At 40.6% G+C, this 12,064-nt stretch overlaps 1 protein-coding gene across 1 annotated transcript; it reads right to left on the bottom strand.

The window, feature by feature from the left end:
- Positions 1-6,783: 6,783 nt before the first annotated feature.
- Positions 6,784-9,129, bottom strand: LOC121591781 (phospholipase A1-like). The gene is made up of 2 exons (XM_041912718.1): positions 8,976-9,129; positions 6,784-8,890 (listed from the first exon to the last, which is right to left on the bottom strand). Exons 1-2 carry the CDS (start codon positions 9,022-9,024, stop codon positions 7,743-7,745), a joined length of 1,197 nt encoding a protein of 398 aa, XP_041768652.1. The 5' UTR covers positions 9,025-9,129; the 3' UTR covers positions 6,784-7,742.
- Positions 9,130-12,064: the final 2,935 nt, after the last annotated feature.

Below are 12,064 nucleotides of genomic sequence, written 5' to 3'. Positions count from 1 at the left end.
AATTTAACGAATTTGGCATATATTATACCAAAAATGTTCTCAAATGTTTTGTTTTACCTTCAGTTTGGATGCTACATTGTTGAATTATTTGAAAATTACCTTTTTCATGCATTTTTGAGTAGTGTTCGTCTTTACTTACCTTCCCCTACTAGTCTTATCGTTAAATTCATCTAATTCTGATTTCTGATGGCTGAGAAACCTTTTAACATTCGCTTTGGAGGAGTTCCTTTTTGTTGATTGGAATGTTTAAGGGGCAATTCAGATGTGTTTCTTTTAGTCAGTAGCACTCCGAAAAGGATGTAATTAATGGTAGCTGGAATGCTGGGCGCAAATACTTTCTGAGAGCCAAGTGGATAGTAACTCACAATCACTGTTGTACCCTGGGATACATTTTTTAAGTATCGAATACTTAATGAATTTTAAGCATCGAATGAACTAAAATATTGCTCTTAAAAGTAATGTTGATCATACATGTTACATTTCACAAAAAAATATATTTGAAGTTATGCGAATTCGTGATTATTAGTATTGAACCTCATTATGGGCAATTTTTGGCATTATCGTGATCTAGACTATCGATATTATATTGGTATTGAAAATTGAGTGTTGATAGTAGCGTTACATCACAGCCAGCAACACGATCCCACTGATCAAGGTGATCAACAATCAATAAACTCCAATGAGTTTATCCATGACACAGTATTTGAAATGGAATTTGATGTCTTAAATCGACAATAATGATGACTTTCGTATAAGGTTTGCCTTTTCTAGCAATGTAAGTGGTTAATGTACAGAACGCTAATCTGTTAAGAGTATACGAGCGCAGTTGATATTCTATTTACATGAGCCCACGCTTTGACGTTACAGGGGGTTCAGAGTCAGACTTCAATGTGAGCAGCATTACTCACCGCTCGCGATGTTTTTTATGGAATGGATAATAGGTCAATGAATCTGAATCTTTAATTTTGAGATTTAAATTTTCTTTAATCTCTAATGACGTATAAATATGCAAATATTTTGTAAATTTAGTGAAATGCACTTTTCCAATATTAGAGAACGAAGACGCGAAGCCGTAAGCTACTGAAAATTTTGTCAACTTTGTCAAAACTTCTCGTCAACTGCAAAAAGAGGTTTTCTCGTAGCCGCATTAAAAATCTCATTAAAACATGAAGGACAAAAAGCTCAAACCTCTGAATATCGTTCGATATTTTGTGTATGAAGTACCAACTAGCAACTAAATCAATTAGAAACATGCATTTTAGAAATATTATCATTGCAATGGCTAACAACTGCGCCAAATGAGTGTTTGTTTTAGGGATTTTTGGCAAACGTCAAATGTTGTCACTTTTCGTCAACTTTTTTCAACTTTTTTTCCTGGCTGCTGCAGATTACAAAATTTTGACAAAAGCCCAAAAAAGTGACAAAAGCTCACGTTTGGCTAAATTTGTTAGCATTTTGTCACTCCCGTGGCGTCGGGCCTTATGAAACAACGGCCTTATGAAGAGTGAATGGTGACATTTTTGCACAAGCCTTTCTGCTATTCAATAGCTTTTGGTCAGGTAGTAAACTATCATCATAATTAGTGTTGTGCAAGGAGCTCAAGGGCTACAAGGAGTCTTCTACTCTTTAAAATCTGATCTTAAACCTTAAACAATCAGGAAAAGATATCTCTTTTTATTTTGCGCATTGTACACAATTGCGCCAAAACAAAGAGTTTAAACCAGCTGAGTTAAGCTACACTTTTTAGTGTATGAAGTGTGTGGAGCTTGTAGAGAGAGAGAGAGAGAGAGAAAGAGAGAGAGAGCGGAGCTACATTGACCGTATGGAGCGTACGGAGCTACATAGAGTTCTCGCCACTCTTTGGCCATTGAGCAGCAGATGGGCTATTCGATAGATGCATCGGCTCAATCCTGTCCGGACGGCTGGACGGGATCGATTGCCTGTTTTATCGATCGATTTTATCGGGATAGAGTTGTGTGGTATTTAAATTGTTTTAAATTCACTAGTTTATTTGGCCCGGTTGCAGGGTTTCGCAACAGAAACTAAGATGTGTGTAATGACTGCAGGGCATATTTTAATGTTTTCATGCAAACATGTAGATCAGCAACCCTTCTCTCTTTTGATGTCTTTTTACTGATACTTTTTATGACCGTTTTGCTATATTGGTACAGGTTTCCATTCAATTCTTATCCCAGTTTATAGCCCTTCCATATTTTTGCCTTATTTACAAATGTTAGTGTTTCCATTACATTAGCAATCGTGGCCCACTTTCTTTTTAAGTATGTTTGACTATCAGCTGGACTCGTGGTACAGTCGTGCATTGTGGGTTCACACAAGATGACTGACTATTATCCAATACGCATTGTGGGTTCAAGTTCAAGATGACTGACTATTATCCTGCTAAGGGTTATCAAAAAGTCACTAAAAACCAAGCCCCGATGTGGCGCACGCTGGCCTTGGCCAACAACGGTTGTTTTGGCAAAGAAGAAGATGTTTGACTATTCCGCTATCATTGACCATTTTCAGAACCATATAGGACATACGAAAATTGAATTTAGTCATTCTGAACTTATGGAATAGCTACTATTAAATGACATGTTCATATGACATATGGGTCCGAGTCTTCCATCCACAGGGCTCACTGTCACGGCTTATTATTGACCCGTGCCCCATTTTCTTCAGGACTATTTGTGTACCAAGCAACCATGGATATTCAAAAGTGCTAAATGCTAATAAAAACAATTAAACTAACTTCATTTAACTTCGTAGCTTCATCATGTGCTCATATAAAAAAGAACCCCTGACCCAGGAATGTCCTTATTCCGTGTATATTATTATCCCATTACTTTTCCCAATAGGAGTTGGTGTTCATTTCAGTTTTACAGTGCAGTTCAATTGTAATTCCACTGCTGAACCATACAATTGTTTTTCCCGCAAGATATACTTTCGATGGAAAATAAATATTAAAATTCATTTATTCAATTTTTGTTTTTTTTTAATGTTTAACACAACTCGTACTGAGCCTTATCCTACAATCTCCGTATGGAGACCCGATCCATGGGAAATATAAACCCGTTATATGCATTGAAAAATGATGAATGATGCATGATGAATGCATGAAACATTGTAATTGTTCAACGTTCATAGCGTACGATTTGGCAATCCTTTCAAGCAAGCATTTGACTGCATTTGGATGATGGTACAGGAAGCAAGTACATGATAGTTCGAAGCAAGTCTTTTTATTGAAACGTTTTGAACTACACAAAAAACACTACTACGCATGATAAAATGGATGGAGCGAGGTAGAATCTCCACCACAGAATTATTTAGAATCACTGGGAATAATTTGATAATTATTGATACACTTTCAACACGTGTGTAGAAGAAAACAATGATGTCTTTTGATCTGAATATATCAATGATTCAATCACTCTACCATTGCTTGATGCCTCGGAGAATGGAAACACCGCAAATAAATAAAAATCATCCAAGCACCCATAGTTGGTTAGCAAAACCGTTCTATAGTGAGTAACTTTTTCGTTCAGGAAGATCCTATAGTGAGCAAGCGTCACCTATGAGCGTGACGTGAGCGTAACGTGAGCGCCACCTCTTACTTCGTTTTGTATAGGGAGATTTAATTCATTTTAACTAATCGAATAATTGTTGGACCTATGACAATTGCTAACTACAAAAATTGCCAAACATACGAAGGAGTTCTGCTATCTCGAGACAGTCGTTACTTCGGACAACGACATCAGCAGCGCGAAATCCGGAGACGCATTGTTCAGGGGAATCGTACATACCATGGGCTTCACCGACTGCTGAAATCCGGAAGACTTCGAGCCCGCTCGAAATGTCAGATAAATCGCACATTGATTCGCCCGGTGGTCCTCTATGGACAACAGTCTTGAACCATCCGAGCGGAGGATGCAAACGCTCTGGGCGTGTTTGAGCGACGCATCCTCCGGACCATCTTTGGCGATGTGTTCGAGCATGGAACTTGGAGGAGAAGGATGAACCACGAGCTTGCTGAGCTGTACAGCGAACTGAGCATCCTAACGATGGCGAAGGCCCCACCAAGAAGGTGTTCGACAGCGATCCCCAGTTCGACATAAGGCAAAGGGGAGCACAGCGAACTCCATGGCTGGACCAGGTGAACCTGTCGGAGATCGGGTGTCTACATGGATGGGAGGCTGCAGCCAGGGACCGAGGATCCTCGAGAATGACTTTTGACCGGGCCATCGACGTGCTTCTTTGTGAGACCAACAAGAAAGAGAGAGAGAGAGAGAGAGAGAGAGAGAGAGAGAGAGAGAGAGAGAGAGAGAGAGAGAGAGAGAACCTAGCCAACACGGAACAAAATACGACCTCTGACTGTGTGATATGTGAACGTACAGAATTACTCGTCAATCCATTGGTTCTTATACATCCATACAGTAAACTATTTGACATTCAATCTATATCCAAATTCTTCGTCTCTTTGTTGATTTTGTAGGCATTGTGTAAATATTCTTTGTGAAACTAGTGTTTATGTTTTCTACAGGGTGGCAACGTGAAAGTTATGCATTTTGTTAGTGTCATAAAATACAAATCAGATTTTATTTAGCTGCAGAATAGCGTGTTTCAGTAGCAAAATTTAGATTGTATTCTGTTAAGCTTAACTATTTCTCCCTCGTATTTGAAAACGGCCTGTAACGCTTGGTGTATGTCATTGCAAGGCGCACGCACAACTTGATTCGACAATTTTTACCAAATCTTTATTAAACGATTCTTGAATTCGTCCTAACTTAGATGCTTAATGTTGTCGCACTTTCGTAGCATATATCCAAAAAAACTGAAGCCCAATGGCTTCAAATCTGGTGAAGCTGCAGGCCACTCAGATGAGCTAATGTAATAATGCAAATTCTCCCTTACGCCATTTCAGAACAATTGAAGCCTTATGGGTTGGTGGAGCTGAATGCTGATGAAAGCAAAAAGTGTCCTTTCCCAAAAGTATTTTAGTACAATGCTTCAAATGGCTTTCGATAAAGTGTTGCAAATGGTACTTCTTGCTTACTTTTACGCCTCTGGTAGTGCCTTTTTTGTCGATAAATCTTCCCAAACCAACTCAGGTGATGCATTTTGAGATCGTTCGACTGTAATTTTAACTGCTGGTATATCACGAAGACATGCTCCATAAATACGATCATTTTGTTTGTTCCAAGTTTCCTCCAGAGTAATAAATTTTTTGTCCGAAAATACAAGAGTCTTTCATAGGTAAAGTTTTGAACTTGGGTTTTATTAGGGTAAATGTACCAGTTTTGGGCAGGTTAGTGCAGCAGATTCACTAAAACTGCTAGTACACTTACAATTTTTATTACTTTTCATGAAAGTGACGTTATTTTGAACGATAAAATATCGAATTATGTTGTGCTATTTTTATTTGCCGATTTAAATGTATTTTTTTAGAGATATTCTTGAAAATGCAAACACTGTTTGTGTTCCTATTTTCGGCAGACTGTGCTCCTATTTGCGGCAACGTGAATACGGGTCGGTAAATGTTTTAATTAATGCCAATAGATATACAAAAATGTTTAAAGCATTTTTTCACTCTCACTTTCCTAAAATTGGTGTTGAAAAGCACTTATATTATTAATTTTATGAGGCCCATTTTGGGCATTTTGCTGGTAATTTTTACAGTCACTTTGAAGTGAGTTACAACGAGACTGCCTAGCGGCTATAGAGCATGGCTCCGACTGGCTCACAAATTATTTTTCTTTCAAGTTATTGGATTATTTATAGTGAAATGTGTGATATTTGATACAAGAAATGTGGTTTTATGTGGGCAGGAGCCAACAGCATTGATCTGTCAAAAATAAACATTTACCATGTACCTATTTTTACGGCAGTATTTAAAGTGAATAATTACTTGTTTTTCGTGATTTTTAAATTCTAAACGGGCTAGAATAAATTCTGCAACCATAGAATCTTTCATAAAAATCACACTTTCATTGATTTACTGTTCTGGTTCTCTTAATAATGAAACTATTGGCGAACTATTGGCTGACAGCAAATCTGCCGAAACATGTTGAACTCTGCACATTATGTTTTATATTTTGAAAAATATGCAAGGAAATGATGTGAAACATTGTATATGAATAACAAATGAGTATATCTCTATTTGAATAATATGTGTGGAGACTATTTTGAACGCGTTTTTGTGTAATTACACAATTTTAGTTACCCTGCCGAAAACAGGTACACTGCCGAATACTGGTACAGTTTTCTATTTGTTTTTTTTTTTAAATTCTTCAAAATGTACAATTTATTTACATAAAAAGGGAAGTAAAAAAATTGAGGATCATGTATAGAGCAATTAGGAAGACGGATGACAGCGTAAGAGCACGGGAGGGAAAAGAACTTAAGGAGGAGTTAAAGTCAAACTGCTCATGATAGTAGATAAAACTCCACCTGAAGAAAGATATAGAAGGATCATGATCAATACAGTGTATGCCGTATTCAACGGCTAAAGGATGAGGGCGACGGAGTTCACGGGAAGCTACATATAGACAAACAGTGGCAAGCGAATTGTGTAGAGCAAAAAATTCGTCGAAATGCAGGGCTCGGCAAAGTCCAGACAATTCGGCCCATCGAAACCATTTTATCGGAATTTTCTAAGATCAAAAGCAATGTTGCGAAGATCGTTGAAGTCTGTAAGAGGCCTCCCTTACTGAAAGTGTTGGAGAGACCTTACCTTGTGCAGGGGTACATTCATGATCATGAAATGAGCAGACGAATAGATTTGTACAAAGGGTCCGGACGATTCTGATCTGCCATGATCGGTAGTAGTTTTATTTAAATTCAAAATAATTAATAGATTTCGTACATTTAGTTCCTACTTTTGCTTTTCTCATACTTTAATGTTATTGTTATGGATTACTGTACCGTTACGAAGTGTTTATCGAATTTTGCCTGCCCTGGGCATTTAGTGTTTCCTCAAGCCGGTTTCAACTGTTCTTCCCCAAGAACGTGTGTGTGTTTTTGTTTCAATAGTATGCATGTAATTGAAGTTCAATTAGTGAGCAGAATTAGTAAGAGTACTTTATAGCATTTATTTTTCAAATAACTCTTCAAAATTCACACCTTAGGAAAAAGTAAAAGTCAATTACCGTACAATATTGCAATCAGCTTGTCTTTATAAAAACTGCATTTTCTGCGAATCATGTCTATTTGCGCCACAGAGGTTGAGAACCACTGCTCGGTGGTTATACAAACCCCAGCAATTAAAATATTCTATATTTAAATATTTATAAATATTTATCCTCTCTACCTACCAATTTCATAATAGGTTTGTTTTGTAGAATTGTATTATTTTCGATCACAATTACAACATCGAGATCATGAACCGCTTTGCATGATGACCGATTAAGTGAAACATTACGATGAATTCCGAATTAATTTCTTTGAAAATCATGTTCCGTGCCATATGTCTTCTCTTTAAAATCCAGTCCCGTTTAGCAGTGACTATGCCGTGTACTACAACAACCAGCGCAACACCATGGGCTAGTTTAACGTATTTCGATGAAATAATCTCAACGTACCCCATGCAAAGGGCACGTAAACATTCCCCACTCGGCGTAATCTTCTCCGTTCGTTGGTATTTCCACTTTGGTCATATGAGTGTCGGCCACGATTGAAAAACATTCGACGTACATCACTCAGATGGGTTGTGTGTTTTTTTGGTATATGTCGTGTTTTAGCTTCGATTAAGCGTTCCCTATGTACGTCGAGGCGAGTGAAAGCAGCAGAAGGATCCAGGAGGCGCTTCGTCGCAATTCCACCGTTCCGCTGCGAAGGAATGGCTCGTTCGGAGCGGTCGAGATGTAATACACGCCTGCCGGTTTCGATGACTTCCAGATCATTCCGCCCAGCACCGTCCGATCTTTGGAACAGGTCGGCCCAAGGTTCGCGATGCCATCGCAGCGCCGGGCGTAATAGTTGCTTATCTTTAGCGATTCCTTGAAAAAGTCCACCGCGCGTTGATGGCTGCAAGTAAGGCTGAATCCGCAGCCCGGCTGTCGAACGCCGCCGTTAGGATAGTAGTCGGCCTGGCCAATGTTGCTGAAGAAGCCCAACGCTTTGCCGTTCGTGTGTATAATCTCCACGTACTGTGCATCGTCGGCAGACAGCCGCTCGTCCGGTTTCTTCAGCCGAAACAGTGGCGAGGCGGGATCGAGCCCGACGATGTAACCGATCTTACCCGATCGTACCCGTTTCGCCGCAATTCCCGCAATGTGCGCCCCCAGGCTGTGTCCGATGATGCCGATCTGGTTGATGTCCTGGCCGAGCCCGGCCACTAGATTGTCGATCAGTGCCGCCACCAGGTTGGCCACCTTCGGCACACGGTAGCGGGCGATCGGGTAGAGCAGCGTGCTGGCACCCTGCTCCCAATCCACGGCAATTACGTTCTTGTTTTCCTCGGCCAGCAGCGCTTTGGCGAGCGGGTCAATCACGACGGATTCCGAACTGCCGAGCCACCCGTGCACCAGGATGGCTGTGGGCAGGGTGCGCTTGTAACCGGCGGCAACGATCGAACTCAACCCATTAAAGTGGAACTCGTGACGATCTTCCGTATCGTTCGCCCGGTACAGATAGCACTGCACGTACTTGGTGGCCTCGTAATAGCTGGCATTGCTCTTGCACTCTTGCACATCCATGCGCGTCATCGTGACAAACTCGCCGGCCTTGTTCGGGATCTGTACGGTCGGTACGGGATCGCCTAGGTCCGACCGCACCACGACCGGTTTGGGGATGAGCGAATCGCCGTCGTTATCGCGCTCGTACTCCATGTCATCCAGATCGGGATCATCTACCGCTGCCGCACCGTTGCTGCTCTGCCCACTGCTGCTGGATGCTGTCGAAATACAACACGCGCGTAATGTAATACTGTTTTACCAAACACAAAACCCAATGCCAAACCCACTACTCGTTTTACTCACCATGGAATCCTACCAAAACCGCCAACAGTAGCATATAGTGCGGCTTCATTTCACTGCCGAGCGAATCGAGGGGACAGTCACGGCAGTGCGGATGGTGCGGATGATGATGCACCTGTACAGATCACTCGCCACGCGATAACTAACGTGCCTTTCGGATTCAACGTGACCTGAAGCCGGCGATCGGCGCCTTGACGGTTTACGTTCATCAATGGACGGAATGTTAAGTTCGTGGAATGTAACCGTGAAAATGATGCTGCAGTGATCTGCATATGAACTTTCATCAATGATGATCAATGATCGTTCAATCTGATTGTAAAAACTGTGCAATTTTGCTTGTAAATACAGCTCCATTAATCATACAAAATATTAAAACAATCCAATGCATTCACTGATCACGTTAAACACAATCGGCTGTTACGAAAGGCATGATCAGTCATTAACTTCCCTTTTTTCTCCCCTACTGTCTAGTAACTTATCAATTCAAAGATTGTACATTTTACCAGATTTTATTTTTTGTTATACATGGTTTAGTAAGATCGTGTGCCAGAAGATCATCATAGCATCCCATCACGCATACACTGCACGTTTCATCTGAATCATCTGTGTTTGGGCCGCGTCGTCGTACGATGTGGGTTGGTCTGGTGTGGGTTATTTTTGTCATGTGTAGGTTTCGCGAGTAGCATGAAAGATGAAAAAAAAGAAATGCTCAAAGCTTAACCTGTTTGGACGGTTGGAATTTCCTGAGCATGAATATAAAGTTTATTCGAAAAAAAAGCTGAACATCCACTGCTGTTGTTGCTTTCATTCGACCCTTCGTTATGGTAGGTCAAATTGTAATGTTTGGAGGATCTGGTCGATTGGAATACACATTGCGATTTTCCCAATGTTGCAGTATTTCCCCAACGCCAACGACGTAAAGTTCAAACAAAATTACCGAAAACAGAAAACAAATGTAGTTTGCGACATGATCACCGTGATCATGCTACTGTACATGATGATGGTCATGGTAGTTAGGGAGTTCATGCTGGCTGTAACTTAAACTTAAATAATGACATAAACTAAAGGCATATTTTAAAAGGAATCGATCGCCGCACGGTCAAGTTGCTGGCTGGAAATCCATCCGGTGTACACGGTTTTATTGCGGGAATTTAATTTAATTGCTTTTCTACTTTCTAACGTAACAACCAATCAGGCACTATATACAAGAGTTTCGTTCGTATCGCGTACTAGAAGTTTCAGCAACCGGATTGACGGTTTAGATGCGAATATTTTCGATTTGATACCTGATACCTACACTCTTTGTACATTTGTTCTTTTTGATTTAGCGTGGCGGCAGCTGACCATAGCAAGAACATCGTGTATAACATGTTTGATCATTTATCACTTTCCTGGTTCGAGTTGTTCTTCGTAGATCGATCGAGAATTGGATCGTAAATCGTTATCATCGTCAACACGTTGATGACGATGACGGTGGGAGCGCTTTGGCGGTTTTTATTTTGCGCTACTACTATCTATTGGCTATCGTATATGGAAATTATTCACCTAAATCATCTGCCATTGTACAGCACAGTGGCGGATTTAGGGTGTTGGGGGCCCTAAGCGATAAAAGGAGTTGAGGCCCCCTGTTGGTGGGGGGGGGGGATATTACAATTGGCTTTGAATCAAACTCACCGTAATGATTTGCTGGCGGGGGGGAGGGGGGATTCTCGAGATCAACATCTGCCTTAATCCGGTGTTCGGTGAAATTAATAAAAAATACTCTTTAATTGCGTTGGTCGTTAACTCGTTAATAAATTAAAATCAAAGTCATAAGACCATGTATTGAATTGCCTTATCATGATAGTAATGGTAATGGCTCATTGTATTCCATATAAAGTACGCCTGCTCTCATCAACAAGCAAGTTACGAGAGCAAAGAGGTCCCGAAGGCACGTAGATGAAGAACCAATGCACATTTGTTTACCTTAAAACGGTGCTCGAGCGTCTGTAGGCCAGGCAGAAGGTAACGTGAGCGATAACTTGGCATGGTTGTGAGTCCTCTGAATTGGTCGCATTTTAAAGCAAGTCTTGTAAACTTCCGTTCAATTGCCTCTATTGTGTTAATCATGGTAGTGCAATTCGGGAACAAAAGTACTGAGCAGTACTTCACCCCCGTGCGCACAAGACAAGTAAACAACGACATAAGACTTAAGACATGACTTCTTCTTCATTGGCACATCAACCATTGCCGGTCAAGGCCTGCCTCTAACCGCTAGTGAAAGGACCTTGGCTTTCAGTGACTTATTGTTACCATAGCAAGATAGTCAGTCCTACGTATGGGAACACGGTCTATTCGGGGCTTGAACTCATGACGGGCATGTTGTTAAATCGTACGAGTTGACGACTGTACCACCAGACCGGCCCATGACTACATTATCGGAATTGTCGAAAGATAAAACCTAGCATCTTATATGCCTTGTTAACAGTGTTGTCAACGTGTAAACGGAAATTTAAGCTAGAGTCCAGTGTAACGCCTAGATCACAAACTTCCTGATGACGATCTAACACACTGCCTTACAACGAATTACGAATTAGGGTAAGTGTACCAAATGTGGCTATAGCACCAATTATGGCTATAACGAACGCTATTTTCGCTCTAAAACAGTCTATTTGCATACTAAAGCCACGCAAGGATTTTTCATTTCAATTATGAACATTTTAACACATTTGTGCTTGATTAGTTCCATGCTGGTCACTTCCGTCACTTGTTAAATATCACCCTTTTAAAATGTGTTGCCAAGATTTTTGGTATCTCTTACCATTTTGCTAAGAGCAGCACTGTAGGATATTAGCGGTTTTTAAGCATCTAGCCATAATTTTATCTCAAAATCATAATTTTGCTGCAAAATATTAGTTATTCAACGACTACACATCAAAATCTACCAACATTTCATCGAAAATATGCCTTTTTTCTGTACGTCGATAATTGGTACAACTAACCTTCGGTGTACCAAATATCGCAGTATGCTATGGATGCTTTGTTGACAACTGTCGTTTTGGTCGTAGCGCGTAGTTTACTAGTGAACAGCTCGGGTTTCTCGTTGTTATTTT

Source organism: Anopheles merus, chromosome 2L, assembly GCF_017562075.2.
Source record: "Anopheles merus strain MAF chromosome 2L, AmerM5.1, whole genome shotgun sequence".
Taxonomy (NCBI): domain Eukaryota; kingdom Metazoa; phylum Arthropoda; class Insecta; order Diptera; family Culicidae; genus Anopheles; species Anopheles merus.
The sequence above is the reverse complement of the archived record's forward strand: the minus strand, read 5'-3'. Positions and strand labels throughout refer to the sequence as shown.

What these genes read in the sequence shown, in the direction of transcription:
- LOC121591781 (XM_041912718.1), bottom strand. Translation starts at nt 9,024, where the DNA reads ATGAAGCCGCACTATATGCTACTGTTGGCGGTTTTGGTAGGATTCCAT. An exon ending in GGTTTTGGTAGGATTCCATG is followed by an intron (nt 8,891 to 8,975) that starts GTGAGTAAAACG and finishes GTATTTCGACAG; the next exon opens with CATCCAGCAGCAGTGGGCAG.